Source organism: Pezoporus occidentalis, unplaced genomic scaffold (assembly GCF_034315485.1).
Source record: "Pezoporus occidentalis ecotype Australia unplaced genomic scaffold, CSIRO_AGI_Poc_V1 ctg349, whole genome shotgun sequence".
Lineage (NCBI taxonomy): Eukaryota > Metazoa > Chordata > Aves > Psittaciformes > Psittacidae > Pezoporus > Pezoporus occidentalis.
Genome location: NW_026915473.1, coordinates 1 through 15674, shown reverse-complemented (window position 1 = coordinate 15674; position 15674 = coordinate 1). Strand labels below are relative to the sequence as shown.

The window sequence follows — 15674 nt, the reverse complement described above, 5'->3', positions numbered from 1 at the left end:
GCGCGGTGACCACGGTGTCGTGTCCCCGTCCCCCCCCCCTGCATTGCAAGGGACACAGGGGCTGGCCCTCACCTCGCGGATGGGCACGGTGACGGTGGTGGGGACGCCGGAGGGGACGCTGGTGTCAGAGAAGTGCTCCAGGAGGATGCCGTTGCCCTGCAGCAGGACGTGGGGCTGGCGCGGCAGCGGTTGTGCCCCCGCCGGCGCGCGGTGCGTCACCGTGAACCGCAGCTCGCCGCCGTACGATGTCACCTGCGGGATGGGGACGTGAGGCTCAGCCGGGCACGGGGGCACCCATTGCGTCCCTCCCCATAACCCCGGCACCGGCACCTTGTCCCCGGCGAAGGGTGTGGGCAGCACCCAGTAGTAGACATCACGGGGCAGCGCATGGAAGGTGTCGAAGAGCAGCTCCCACGGCGAGGAGAAGCGGGCGCTGGCACCCACCGGCTGCGCCCCGGCTGCCGTGGCCAGGGACAGCGGTGCCGTGTCCTCGGCGGTGAGCGCGACCTGGAGAGGGACAGGGATCGGGTTTGGTGCAGGAATGGCACGGCACGGTGCGACATGGAACAGCATGGGGTAGCACAACGGCACCGCATGGCATGGCACAGCATGGCGTTATGTGGCATAACATAGCAGCAATGCATGGCATGGCACAGCATGGCGCTATGTGGCATAACATAGCAATGTATGGCATGGCACAGCATGGTGCTATGTGGCATAACATAGCAATGCAAGGCATGGCACAGCATGGCGCTATGTGGCATAACAGCAATGCAAGGCATGGCACAGCATGGCGCTATGTGGCATAACATAGCAATGCATGGCATGGCACAGCATGGCGCATGGCACACAGCATGGTGCTATGTGGCATAACAGCAATGCAAGGCATGGCACAGCATGGCGCTATATGGCATAACATAGCAATGCATGGCATGGCACAGCATGGTGCTATATGGCATAACAGCAATGCACGGCACAGCACAGCATGGCTCTATATGGCATAACAGCACCGCATGGCATGGCACAGCATGGTGCTATATGGCATAACATAGCAATGCATGGCATGGCACAGCATGGCGCTATGTGGCATAACAGCAATGCAAGGCATGGCACAGCATGGTGCTATGTGGCATAACGGCACTGCACGGCACGGCACAGCGCAATGTGGCACAGCATAGCTATGCGTGACAATGCCATTCCAGCACAACATGGCATGGCACAGTGTGACACGGTGAGGCAGGGCACGGCACGGCACAACATGGCACGGCAAGACACTCTACGGCATGCTTTGGAACCGCATGGCAGGGCATGGCACAACACCGCAAGGACAATAGAAATCATTGCATGCCACGGCAAGACACGGCACCACACAGTATGGCATGACTTGGCATGGCAGCGAGGGACAGCATGGCTTGACGTGCCTGGTATGGCACGACACGGGATGGAATGGCCCGGCAGGGTATGGCACTGCATGGCACAACACGGCACTAAATGGCGCGGCATTCACACAACAGGGCCCGGCACGACCCCGCGGTGGCCCTGGCAATGGTGGTACCTGGTGTCGGCTCCAGGCGGAGCTGGCGCAGTGCCGCGAGACGCCCATGCAGAAGCAGGGCAGGCAGCCCTCGGCGTTGGCCGCGCTCAGGTGGAACGTGCCGGCGGCACAGGAGTCGCAGAGCCGGCCCCGCACGTTGGGCTGCGGCAACGGGGCACGGGGGTTATGGGGGGATATAGGGAGGTTATGGGGGTTATAGGGGGGGTTATGGGGGGTATAGGGGGGGTTGGGGAGGATTGAACCGGTTTGGTGCTGGGGGAACTGGGAAACGGTGGGACTGGGTGCTGGGGGGAGGTTGGTTGGGGTGTGACAATGGGGTCAAAGTGGGTGCTATGGGGGATTGAACTGGGAACCCCAGAGATCAGATTGGTACCAAAGCTGGGGTCAGACTGGGTCCCATGGGGGTTGGACTGGGTGCTATGGGGCAGGGGTGGACTGGTGGCTGAGGGGGATGGGATTGGGTACCCCAGGAATAAGACTGGGTGTTATAGGGGGGTTGGAGTGGGTGCTGGGGGGATCAGACTGGGTACCCCAGGGATCAGATTGGGTGCTGTAGCCAGGGTCAGACTGGGTGCCATGGGGGATTGGACTGGGAACCCCAGGGATCCCTCTGGGTGCTATTGGGGATCCCATTGGGTGCAGGGGGGAACAGGAGCCCCCATCACCTCCCTCCCAGCGCCCTGCCCTCACCTTACACCGACACGTGCCACCATCCTCATCCTTGCCCCCACGGGCATCACACTTGATGAGCTCCTGACCTGCGATGGGCAGTGACGGTGAGGGCAGGAGGCACCCATGGGTGGGGGGGGGAGCACCCATAGGGCAAGGGTTCACCCCAAAACTCACCGATGGGGGTGCACTTGCCGCCCGGTTGGATGGGGTCTCCCTCGTAGCCCGGGGCGCACCTATGGGGACGGGGGTGATGGGTTGGGAGGAGGGGGTGTCTCTGGTGTCGGGGGGGTGTTGAGGGACCCCCCCAACCCTGTCACCTCTCGCAGCGGCGCCCGGCGTAACCGGGTGCGCAGGCATCACACGTGGCTTGTCCATCGGTGTCCAGGAAGCACGACTCCGAAAACCTGTGGTGACAGCGACGGGGACACACCGGGGGGTGGTGACATCTTATGGAAGGGGAGGGGGGGGGGGATTTGGGGTGTCCCCAGGGGCTGTCACCCACCTCCGAGCCGGCTCCGTGTAGGGACAAGGACACGGGTGACACGCGGTGGCCGTGCCCTTGGTGGCATCGCCGAAGAAGCCGGGTTTGCACTTCTCGCACTGGGGCCCCTCGGTGTTGTGCTGGCAGTTCTGGGGACACAAACACACACACACACATGGCACGGGGCGGGGTGGTGACACCAAACCACGTCCCCGTCCCCTTGTCACCCCGCTCCTCACCAGGCAGTGCCCAAAAACGGGGTCGCAGGTGCTGGAGTGCCCGTGGCAGCCGCAGCCGGAGCACGTCCCCAGGTAGGGTCCCTTTGTCACCCGCTCGAAGCGGCTGGCACAGCGCTGGCACGACAGCCCTGCGTAGCCCACGGGGCACCTGGGGACACAGCGGTGTGATGGTCCCATCGTGGCTGGTGGTGGCACCGAGCCCGGCACCCACCTCGCCGCGAGCATCACCTGCACTCCTCGACGTCTCCGGCGGGCCCCAGGCCGGTGTCAGTGGTGCTGGTGGTGTCCATGGCCACGTCGCTGAGCCCCACGCTGGCCATGCGCCCGTCGTACACCGCGCGGATGAAGATGCCCTCCAGGTCCTGCAGCACCAGCAGCAGCAGCTCCCGGCTCACCGGGGCGCCCTCCTCGTCCTCCCAGCGGTCCTGAGGGGATGGTGACACCGGTGTCACCCCGCGGTGATGGTAACACTGGTATTACCCACCTGACACCACCAGCACACACCCGTCACCCTTCCACCATCACCATCATCATCACCGCCGCTGTCACCCACCCACCATCACTGCTACCACGCTCCCACCATCACCCTTTCACCACCATCACACACCCGTCACCACCAGCATCACCCAAAGACCACCACCCTTCCACCACCACCATTACCAGCATCACCATCACCTACCCATCACCACAACCATCACCACCACTGTCACCCACCCACCATCACTGATATCACGCTCCCACCGTCACCCTTTCACCACAACCACTACCAGCATCACCATCACCCACCCACCATCACCCACCCACCACCATCACGCTCCCATCACACTTTCACCACCACCATCACCCACCCACCATCACCAGCATCACCCTCCCACCACTACTGTCACTCACCCATGATCACCAGCAACACCCACCAACCACCATCCTTCCTTCCCCCACCACCACCACCCACCCATCACTACCATCACCATCACCACCATCACCCACACACCGTCACTGCCACCAACCTCCCACCATCACCCCCCCACCACCACCAGCATCACCATTACCCTTCCACCACCATCACCCCCACCACCCGTGCCGGTGCCCCCCACCTCGGTGAAGGGCACGTGCCGCCGGTTGAGGACGTCGGGCTGGGTGTCCCCATCGCGTGCCCGCAGCTGCCGCCCGTGGCCCCGCAGCACCACATCGGGGTGTGTGGTGGGCTCGGGGGGGCCGCGTCCCAGCCGGTACCGCACCCCATAGCTCAGCGCTCCCCCGTAGGCATCCACCTGCAGCACCGCGGGCTGTCAGCAGCCTCCACACCGGCGACCCCAGCCCCAAACCCACCCCATCCCCGTCACCACCCCGGTATCACCTTGTCCCCAAGGAATGCATCTGGCAGTGCCCAGAAGGCATCGAGGGCCAGGAAGCGTCGGGACAGATCCAGGAGCTGGAATTCCTCAGAACCCACATCCACGTGGAGCTGGGTGGCCGAGAGCACCGGTGTGGATGGCGCCGCCGGCATCGTCACGTTGACACCTGCGAGGAGACGCTCAGCCCCTGCCCTGCCCCTTGTCCCCTGTCCCTTGTCCCCATCGCTCACCCTTGAAGTCTCCAGGGCGGTCAAAGCGCAGGCGCAGGCGGTGCCGGTGCCGGGCGGTGGCACGGCAGGAGGTGGTGACGCCGAAGCAGAAGCAGGGCAGGCAGCGGGATGTCCCCGTCACCTCGAAGTGGCCCTCGGGGCATGGCCCTGCGGAGCGGGGGGGGACAAAGTGGGTGATGGTGACAGCGGCATGGTGGAGGGGATGGCACAGGGAGGAGGGATGCTCACCGGGGCGGGTGACGGTGAGGATGCTGTCGGGGATGCCGAACACCATGCCCAGGGTGTTGATGGCCTCGCAGGTGTAGGCACCTTGGTCGGATTCTTTCACGTCGCGGATGGTCAGTGTGCCCTGGCCAGCCTCGCTCACAATCGACACCCTGCATGGTGGCATGACTGGCACCAGGCACCCAGGATACCGGGACACCCAGTACACCCAGCACACGGGCACATGGGTACACCCAGCACATAGGCACACCAGTACACCCGGTACACCCAGCACACGGGCACACGGGTACACCCAGCACATAGGCACACCAGTACACCCGGTACACCCAGCACACGGGCACACAAGTACACCCAGCACATAGGCACACTGGTATACCCGGTACACTCAACACATGGGCACACCGGTACACCTGGTACACCCAGCACACGGGCACACCGGTACACCCGGTACACCCAGCACACGGGCACACCGGTACACCCAGCACACAGGCACACTGGTACACCTGTTACACCTGGTACACCCAGCACACGGGCACACCGGTACACCCGGTACACCCAGCACACTGGCACACCGGTACACCCAGCACACAGGCACACTGGTACACCTGTTACACCCGGTACACCCAGCACACAGGCACACCAGTACACCCGGTACACCAGAGCACAGCCCTGCTCACACCCAAGCCCCGCCCCTAAGCATAAGCCATGCCCACCGAGCAGCCCCGCTGACTCTAAGCCCCGCCCCTTTCTGATACACCACCATTCACCCCTCCCATTACCACAGACCACGCCCCCACTAAAGCCCCTCCCACCGCCACAAGCCCCGCCCCAAGTCCCGCTCCCCCTCCCACCCCTCCGCCCCAATACCCACAAGCTCCGCCCTTCCACAGGCCACGCCCCCTCCCCATTGATAAGCCCCCATTCATAAGCCCCTCCCCATTCATAAGCCCCTCCCCTGCCCCTCCCACCAGCCCTTAGGCCCCGCCCACCTGTGGCTGCTGGGGGGGTGTCCCCAGTTGAGGCGCCAGGTGACGATGGGCGTGGGGACGCCGGTAGCCGCGCACGTGAAGGTGACAGTCTGACCCGGCACGGCCCGCACCGCGTCCCGCGGCAGCGACACCACCTGCGGGGGCACTGCCCGCGACACCCGTCACCACCCGCAACACCGTCACCACCCGCAACACCGTCACCACCCTGCACCAGGACACGGCACTGCCCATAACACCCATCACAACCCATAGCACCGTCACAACCTGCAACACCCATCACAACCGATAACACCCATCACAACCCTGCACCGGGACACGGCACTGCCCATAACACCCATCACAACCCACAGCACCGTCACAACCTGCAACACCCATCACAACCCATGACACCCATCACAACCCTCAACACCGGGACATGGCACTGCCTGCAACACCCATCACAACCCGCAACACCATCACAACCTGCAACACCCATCACAACCCATAACACCCATCACAACCCTCAACACCGGGACATGGCACTGCCTGCAACACCCATCACAACCCGCAACACCATCACAAACTGCAACACCCATCACAACCCACAACACCGTCACAACCTGCAACACCCATCACAACCCATAACACCCATCACAACCCTCAACACCAGGACATGGCACTGCCTGCAACATCCATCACAACCTGCAACACTGTCACAACCTGCAACACCCATCACAACCTGCAACACCCATCACAACCCATAACACCCATCACAACCCTGCACCAGGACATGGCGCTGCCTGCAACAGGCATCACAACCCACAACACCATTACCACTCTACATGGGGATATGGCACTGCCCACAACACCCATCACAACCCACAACACCGTCACCACCCCGCACCAGGACACGGCCCTGCCCTCAACACCCATCACAACCTGCAATACCCATCACCACCCTGCAGTGGGACATGGCACTGTCCATGACACCCATCACCACCAGCAACACCATCACCATCCTGCACTGGGACACAGCCCTGCCTGCAACACCCTTCACGACCCACAACACTGTCACAACCTGCAACACCCATCACAACCCTGCATCAGGACACAGCGCTGCTTGCAACACCCATAGCAACCTGCAACACCCGTCACAACCCGCAACACCATCACAACCTGCAACACCATCACAACCCTGCACGGAGATATGGCACTTCTCACAACACCCGTCACAACACTGTCACAACCCACAACACCATCACGACCCACAACACCGTCACGACCCGTAACACCCATCACAACCCTGCACCGGGACACGGCACTGCCTGCAACACCCATAGCAACCTGCAACACCCACCATAACCCACAACACCGTCACCACTCTGCACTGGGACACGGCCCTGCCCACAGCACCGTCACCACCCACAACACTGTCATCATCCTACACCAGGACATGGCCCTGCCCGCAACACCCATCACCAGCCCTGCACGTGGCCCCATGGCACAGGCTCTCTCGGTGCCATGTCACCAGCCCAGTGCCATGGCATGGGGTCTCCAGGTACTATGCCCCCATCCCGGTCCCTTGGCACAGATTCCCCATCCCAGTGCCACCACACCACATCCCCGCACAGCTTGGGCGCAGCATCCCCATCCCAGTGCCACGGCACAGGCTCCATGGGCACAACATCCCATGGCACAGGGTCCCCACAATATCCCCATCCCAGTGCCATGGCACAGGCTCCATGGGCACAACATCCCATGGCACAGGGTCCCCACAATATCCCCATCCCAGTGCCATGGCACAGGCTCCATGGGCACAACATCCCATGGCACAGGGTCCCCACAATATCCCCATCCCAGTGCCACGGCACAGGCTCCATGGGCACAACATCCCCACAATATCCCCATCCCAGTGCCACGGCACAGGCTCCATGGGCACAACATCCCATGGCACAGGGTCCCCACAATATCCCCATCCCAGTGCCATGGCACAGGCTCCATGCGCACAACATCCCATGGCACAGGGTCCCCACAATATCCCCATCCCAGTGCCATGGCACAGGCTCACCGGCACAGGGGGTGTCTGGCTCTAGTCCCCCCAGTGCCACGTCATGGGGTCCCCAGGGAAAACATCCCCATCCCGGTCCCTTGGCACAGAGTCCCCATCGCAGTGCCACCACACCACATCCCAGCACAGCATCCCCAACCGGAGCTCAGAGCCGTGTCGTCCCCCCCCCCAGCCATGGCATCCCCTCCGGTGTCACTCACCGCAGCCAACCTCATCGGAGCGGTCGGGGCAGTCGGGCTCGCGGTCGCACTGGTAACTGGCGCGGATACAGGTCCCGCTGGCCACGCACCGGAACTCTGCCGGTCCACACGCCGCGCCGGGCGCCTTGGTGGCTGCAGGGTGACAAGGACACGCGTCAGCCGCGACCGCATCCCCCCCCCCCTCCCCGTGTCCCCAACGCAGCCACACTCACGGCAATCGGCCTCATCGGAGCCATCACCGCAGTCGTTCTCGCCGTCGCATCGCCAAAGCTTGAGCGCGCAGTGCCCGTTGCGGCACTTGAACTCGTTGGGTTCGCATGGGGACGGGGTGCCTGCGTGATGGGGGACGGGGTCAGCACCCATGGGTGCCCCCTGCACCCTCCCTATGGCGACGCCGTGGGCTCACCGCAAGCCTCCTCGTCGCTGCCGTCGGCGCAGTCGGCCTCTCCATCACACAGGTAGTCACGGGGGATGCAGCGCCCATTGGCACAGGCGGCTTCTCCCGCCCGGCACCCATCGACCGGCGGCTTGTGGGGCCGGGGGGTGCTGGGGGGCCGGGGGGTGCCGGGGCGCCACGGCGCTGGGGTGACGGCGGCCGTGGCGGTGCTCAGCGGGCGCGTGGTGGCAGCCGGGCGGGACGTGGTGGGGGGCACCCGTGTGGAGGGGTCTGCGGGGTTATGGGGTGAAATAGGGGGCAAGGGGGGAGTATAGGGGAAATAGGGGGCATAGAGGGGAAATGGGATGCACTGGGGGGGGGGCTATGGGGGGGAATAGAGGTGAGATGGAGTTATGGGGGATTATGGGGGAAATGGGAGTGCATGGGGGATTATAGGGGGTGCAGTGCAAAGGGTTATGTGGGATAGGGGAAAATCAGATTGCAGAAGGAGAAATGGGGGGGTTATGTGGGATATGGGGGTGCTGAGGGGCTTATAACGGGAAATAAGGATGCACTGTGGGGGGGTTATGGGGCTTAGGGAGGGTAATAAGGGGGGCTACAGGGGGGAATGGGTGGGGGGGTTTGGGGGTGCAGCAGGTCTGTGGGGCACAGGGAGGGGTATGGGGGTGCCGTGGGGGCTATGGGGTCTCACCGCAGCCGAGCTCGTCGGAGCCGTCGCGGCAGTCGTGCCGCCGGTCGCACCGGTACTCGCCGGGGACGCAGTCGCCGCTGCCGCACGTGAACTCCGTGGCGGTGCAGGGCCGCGGGTGGGGGGTCACTGTGATGGGGGGGGGGGGAACATGGTCAGTGTGAACCCCAACAGCCCCCACCGGCTATGGGGGGGGCGTCAAGGCACACCGTGACATGGCATGGGTTGATATGGGGGGGGTCTGAGCCCCACAACCAAAGCCCCCCCCCACAGGCACTGACCGGCCCCCAGGCGCCGGAACTGGAAGCCATGCGGGGAGGTGACGTAGGAGGCAATGGAGCCCCCGGCCAGGAGGTCCCGCAGGACCCCCCCAAGCTGCTGCTCGTCCCCGTTGCCCTCCGAGCCCACGTCCAGCTCCACAAACACATCACCCTCCAGCTCCCTGGGGGGGGGCAAAGGGGGGGTCAGCACCCCAAAACCCACCCTGAGCCCATAAACCAGCCCCCCATAACCCCCCCCCGGCACCCACAAAACCCCCACAGCATCCCCAAGACATCCCCATCACCCTCAAACAACCCCTGGCAACACACCCCCCCAAAAAAACCTCTCTGCCCCCCCCATTCTCCTGCACCCCCAAACTCAACAGCCCAAACCCCCCCTTGCACCCCAAAACTCCTCCACAGCTCCCTCTAAACCTCCCCATCCCCATAATACCCCCTGCACCCCAAATCTCTCCATCCGCCTTTGATCCCCAGACTCCCCAGCCCAAATCCAACCCCCACACCCCAAGCCCCCCCCGCCATTGGCCCCCCAATCCTCCCCATCCCAATTCCCCCTGCACCCCCAATCTCTCCTGCACCCCCAAACCTCCCCAGCCCTCCCTTGCCCCCCACCTCCCCCCCCAGACCCCCCAAATCTCACTTGATGAACACCACGCTGACCATTTGCTCCCCGGGCACCTTGTAATACTCGGACTCCAGCTGAGGGGTGGGGGGGGCAGAACAAGGGGGGTCAGGGTGCTCCTATGGGTGCCCCCCCCCCCCCCCCAGCGCCCCTAAACTGACCGCATCCACCACGGCCTCCGAGATCTCCCGGAACTCCTCGGAGTCGGGGTCCTCCAGGCGCCGGCTGTAGTCGATGCTGCGGGTGAAGTTCACCAGCGCCCGGAAATAAACTGGGGTGGGGGGGGAGAAATGGGGGGGGGTGTGTCAGAAACAGGCACCTGCACCCCAAAAAATACCCCCCCGTCACCCGATAACCAGATGTGACTGCCCATATTCAGCTGTAATCCCCATATCCAGCTGTGACCCCCATAACCAGATGTGACCCCCATATCCAGCTGTGACCCCCATACCATGCTGTAACCCACCATATCCAGTTGTAATCCCCATATCCAGCTGTGACCCCCATAACCAGCTGTGACCCCCATATTCAACTGTAATCTCCATATCCAGCTGTGACCGCCCATACCCATGCTGTAACCCCCCATATCCAGTTGTAATCCCCATATCCAGCTGTGACCCCCATAACCAGCTTTGACCCCCATATCCAGCTGTGACCCCCATAACCAGATGTGACTGCCCATATTCAGCTGTAATCCCCATATCCAGCTGTGACCCCATATCCAGCTGTGACCCCCATATCCAGCTGTGACCACATATCCAGCTGTGACCGCCCATACCCATGCTGTAACCCCCCATATCCAGTTGTAATCCCCATATCCAGCTGTGACCCCATAACCAGCTTTGACCCCCATATCCAGCTGTGACCCCCATAACCAGCTGTGACCCCCATATCCAGCTGTAATCCCCATATCCAGCTGTGATCCCATATCCAGCTGTGACCCCCATATCCAGCTGTAATCTCCATATCCAGCTGTGACTCCCTTATATCCAGCTGTGACGCCCCCATATTCAGCTATACCCTCCCCATATGCATCTGCAACCCCCATATCCAGCTGTGACCCCCTATTTACCCACATCCCCCCCCAAGGAACACCGGGGGTACACTTGGGGGTGCAACAGGGGGGTCCCCAAGGTGTCACTTACTCAGTGGGGGCTCGTCCTCGGCCACCACCATCCCCGCAGGCACAGGGGGGGGCCCGGGCGCTGCCCGAGAAGGAGGAGGAGGAAGAGGAAGATGAAGAGGAGGAAGAGGAGGATGGAGAAGACAGAGCTTGAGCGCGGTGACAGGCGGGGGACAGGAGCCACCCCTCGGTGCCCCCTTACCGGTGGGTGCCAGCCCCACGCTGGGCACGTGGGTAGCGCTCGGCCATGGTGCGCCGCTGCCGTCCTCCCCGCTGCCATCTGCAAGGGTGGCACCAGGGTGACACCCAGACACGGTGACACCCATCAGGGTGACGCCCCCCCACCCATTGCCACCTTACCCTGGATGCCACCCCAGTGCTGTCTGCAATGGGGACAGCGTGACAGAGCACCAATGGTGACATCCAGCCACGGGGACACCCACCCACCTGATGCCACAAAGTCCCTGGTGCCATTTGCATGGGGACAGTGAGGGGCACCCACCACCAGTGCACCCACCCATGGTGACACTGAGCCCTGGTGACACCCACCCATGGTGACACTGAACCATGGTGGCACCCACCCATGGTGATACTGAGCCCTGGTGGCACCCACCCATGGTGACACTGAACCATGGTGGCACCCACCCATGGTGACACTGAGCCCTGGTGGCACCCACCCATGGTGCCATCCGCTCACCCATTGTCCCCTTACCGCTGGATGCCACCAGGTCCCCGGTGCCATCTGCAATGGGGACTGAGCCAGTGGCACCCCCGGTGACACCCACCCTGGTGGCACCCATCCATAGTGACACCCCCCCATCGCCCCCTTACTGCTGGATGCCACCAGGGCCCCGGTGCAATGGGCACAGAGCGCTCGGCACCCGCGGTGCCACCACGCCGGTGCCACCCTCGGTCCCCCCTTACCGCCGGACGCCACCAGGTCCTCGTCATCGGAGAGGTGCCGGTAGAAGCGGTGTCCCCGCGTGCCCCCGACGTGGTCGGACACCGTGTCCTCGGGGAAGGAGCTCTCGGCCAGGCCCCGGCTGCCCTGGGGACACGCAACAGCGCCGGTGGGTGCCCGCGCACGGCACCGGCACACGCGTGTGCACACACATGGGGTGCACGCTGACACATGGCCAGGGGTATGTATCCACACCAGTATCCGTGTGTAGTGACACAGGGATGGGTGTGCACACTGACACATGCTGTGCACATGCACCACTATCCACACGTGTGACACAGGGATGTGTGTGCACACTGACACATGCTATGCACATGTATCAGCACCACTATCCACACGTGTGACACAGGGATGTGGGTGCACACTGACACATGCTGTGCACATGCACCACTATCCACATGTGTGACACAGGGATGGGTGTGCACACTGACACATGCTGTGCACATGCACCACTATCCACATGTGTGACACAGGGATGGGTGTGCACACTGACACATGCTGTGCACATGTATCAGCATCACTATCCACACGTGTGACACAGGAATGGGTGTGCACACTGACACATGCTGTGCACATGCACCACTACCTACACATGTGACACAGGGATGTGTGTGCACACTGACACATGCTGTGCACATGTATCAGCATCACTATCCACACGTGTGACACAGGGATGGGTGTGCACACTGACACATGCTGTGCACATGCACCACTATCCACACGTGTGACACAGGGATGGGTGTGCACACTGACACATGCTGTGCTCATGCACCACTATCCACATGTGTGACACAGGGATGGGTGTGCACACTGACACATGCTGTGCTCATGCACCACTATCCACATGTGTGACACAGGGATGGGTGTGCACACTGACACGTGCTGTGCACATGTATCAGCATCACTATCCACATGTGTGACACAGGGATGTGCGTGCACACTGACACATGCTGTGCACATGTATCAGCATCACTATCCACATGTGTGACACAGGGATGGGTGTGCACACTGACACATGCTGTGCTCATGCACCACTATCCACACATGTGACACAGGGATGTGTGTGCACACTGACACGTGCTGTGCACATGTATCAGCACCACTAATCACATGTGTGACACAGGGATGTGGGTGCACACTGACACATGCTGTGCACATGTATCAGCACCACTATCCACATGTGTGACACAGGGATGTGTGTGCACACTGACACATGCTGTGCACATGCACCACTATCCACACGTGTGACACAGGGATGTGTGTGCACACTGACACATGCTGTGCACATGCACCACTATCCACACGTGTGACACAGGGATGTGCGTGCACACTGACACATGCTGTGCGCATGTATCAGCACCACTAATCACATGTGTGACACAGGGATGTGGGTGCACACTGACACATGTTGTGCACATGTATCAGCATCACTATCCACATGTGTGACACAGGGATGTGTGTGCACACTGACACATGCTGTGCACATGCACCACTATCCACATGTGTGACAGGGATGTGGGTGCACACTGACACATGCTGTGCACATGCACCACTATCCACATGTGTGACACAGGGATGTGCGTGCACACTGACACATGCTGTGCACATGTATCAGCATCACTATCCACATGTGTGACACAGGGATGTGCTTGTGCACACGCATTCACACTGCTACACGTGTGCACCCATCAGCCCACACCTGCACACACGCATGGGCCCCGCACATCGCCCCACACCTGCGCACACGTGTGTACATCACTCATCGCCCCACGCCTGCACACGTGTGTGCATCACTCATCGCCCCACGCCTGCACACGTGTGTGCATCACTCATCGCCCCACGCCTGCACATGCGTGTGCATCACTCATCGCCCCACGCCTGCACACGTGTGTGCATCACACATCACCCCACGCCTGCACACGTGTGTGCATCACACATCCCCCCACGCCTGCACACGTGTGTGCATCACACATCACCCCACGCCTGCACACGTGTGTGCATCACACATCACCCCACGCCTGCACACGTGTGTGCATCACACATCACCCCACGCCTGCACACGTGTGTGCATCACACATCGCCCCACGCCTGCACACGTGTGTGCATCACTCATCGCCCCACGCCTGCGCACACACGTGTGTGCATCACTCATCGCCCCACGCCTGCGCACACACGTGTGCAGCCCCGGCCGGTGCCCCCGCGCCGCGGTCAGGAATCCGTCTGGGCAGCACTTTCTGAGCAAACAAGTGCTGGGGGATTAATGTGGGGCAGGGGGGGGACGGGGACAGACGGGGGGGGTAAAGGGGGGACACGAGGGGGGCATGAGAGGAACCCGCACCCCAACCGTACCCAACACCGGTATCAAGCGTGTGGGTGCTCAGCCATCATCCACCCATGCATGCACTGAGGGTGCCTGGGCTCTGCCTTCACCCCCCCATGCACGTACTGAGCGTGTGGGTCCTCTGCTACAGCCCCACACACGTGCAATGAGAGCGTCTGTGCTCGGCCATCAACCTACACACGGGCACTGAGTGTGTGCGTGCTCACACAGCCATTGCTCCCATACCCATGCACAGAGCGTGTCTGTGCTCAGCCCCATCCGGACAAGCACACACACACACACACACGCACACTCACACACGCACACTCACACACGCACATTCAGTCACACACATACACACACACACACTCACACACACTTGCACACACTCACAAAAACACACGCGCACGCTCACACTCGCGCACTCACACACACTCACACTCACACACTCGCGCACACACAATCACACACACTCAACACTCGCAAACTCGCACACACAATCACACACAGTTACACACACTCACAATCACACACAGTCACAGACGCAAACTCAGTCACACGCACACAGCCACACACACTCACACTCGCACACACACACACAGTCACAGTCACACAGACACACACACACAAACACAATCACACATTCACAATCACACAGTCACAGTCACACACTCATACTCACAATCACACAATCACACTCAAAAACACTCAAAAACACGCACACTCACAATCACACACACACAATCACACACACACACTCACACACACACTCACAGTCACACACTCACACACACAAACACACACAATCACACACTTAAACACACACACACAGTCACACACACACATACAATCACACACACACTCAAAAACACACACACACAATCACAGTCACACACACATACAATCACACACTCAAACACACACTCACACTCACAGTCACACACTCACACACACTCAAACACACACAATCACACACTTAAACACACACTCACACACAATCACAGTCACACACACACATACAATCACACAAACACACACTCACACACACAAACACACTCACACACACAAACACTCTCACACACACTCACACACACACACAATCAACAGTCACACACACACACTCAAAAACACAATCACACACACACAGTCACACACAATCACACACAATCACACTCACACTCTCTCTCTCTCTCTCCCTCCCTCACCCATTCCCGGCTCCCGTTACCGGAAGCTCCCGCACCGGACACCCCCCCCCCCCCCCCCGCCCCCTCCCGGACGCTGCCGCCGCC

At 61.5% G+C, this 15674-nt stretch overlaps 1 protein-coding gene across 9 annotated transcripts in view; it reads right to left on the bottom strand.

The window, feature by feature from the left end:
* HSPG2 (heparan sulfate proteoglycan 2) overlaps positions 1 to 11830 on the bottom strand; it is a 43649-nt gene extending 31819 nt beyond the window's left edge. For all 9 annotated transcript variants that reach the window (XM_062630128.1, XM_062630125.1, XM_062630127.1 and 6 more), the window contains exons 1-24: positions 11817 to 11830; positions 11307 to 11384; positions 11127 to 11186; positions 10143 to 10252; positions 10000 to 10058; positions 9360 to 9520; positions 9082 to 9207; positions 8400 to 8660; positions 8206 to 8325; positions 7994 to 8125; positions 5747 to 5891; positions 4761 to 4909; positions 4533 to 4679; positions 4305 to 4468; positions 4042 to 4218; positions 3176 to 3372; positions 2948 to 3095; positions 2730 to 2857; positions 2545 to 2631; positions 2402 to 2460; positions 2246 to 2313; positions 1556 to 1696; positions 331 to 507; positions 73 to 252 (exon numbers count right to left, since the gene is read on the bottom strand). In XM_062630128.1, the coding sequence (XP_062486112.1) occupies positions 73 to 252; positions 331 to 507; positions 1556 to 1696; positions 2246 to 2313; positions 2402 to 2460; positions 2545 to 2631; positions 2730 to 2857; positions 2948 to 3095; positions 3176 to 3372; positions 4042 to 4218; positions 4305 to 4468; positions 4533 to 4679; positions 4761 to 4909; positions 5747 to 5891; positions 7994 to 8125; positions 8206 to 8325; positions 8400 to 8660; positions 9082 to 9207; positions 9360 to 9520; positions 10000 to 10058; positions 10143 to 10252; positions 11127 to 11157 (2967 nt within the window). In that variant the 5' untranslated portion in view covers positions 11158 to 11186; positions 11307 to 11384; positions 11817 to 11830. The remainder of the gene's footprint in view (positions 1 to 72; positions 253 to 330; positions 508 to 1555; positions 1697 to 2245; positions 2314 to 2401; positions 2461 to 2544; positions 2632 to 2729; positions 2858 to 2947; positions 3096 to 3175; positions 3373 to 4041; positions 4219 to 4304; positions 4469 to 4532; positions 4680 to 4760; positions 4910 to 5746; positions 5892 to 7993; positions 8126 to 8205; positions 8326 to 8399; positions 8661 to 9081; positions 9208 to 9359; positions 9521 to 9999; positions 10059 to 10142; positions 10253 to 11126; positions 11187 to 11306; positions 11385 to 11816) is intronic.
* Between the last annotated feature and the right edge of the window lie 3844 nt (positions 11831 to 15674).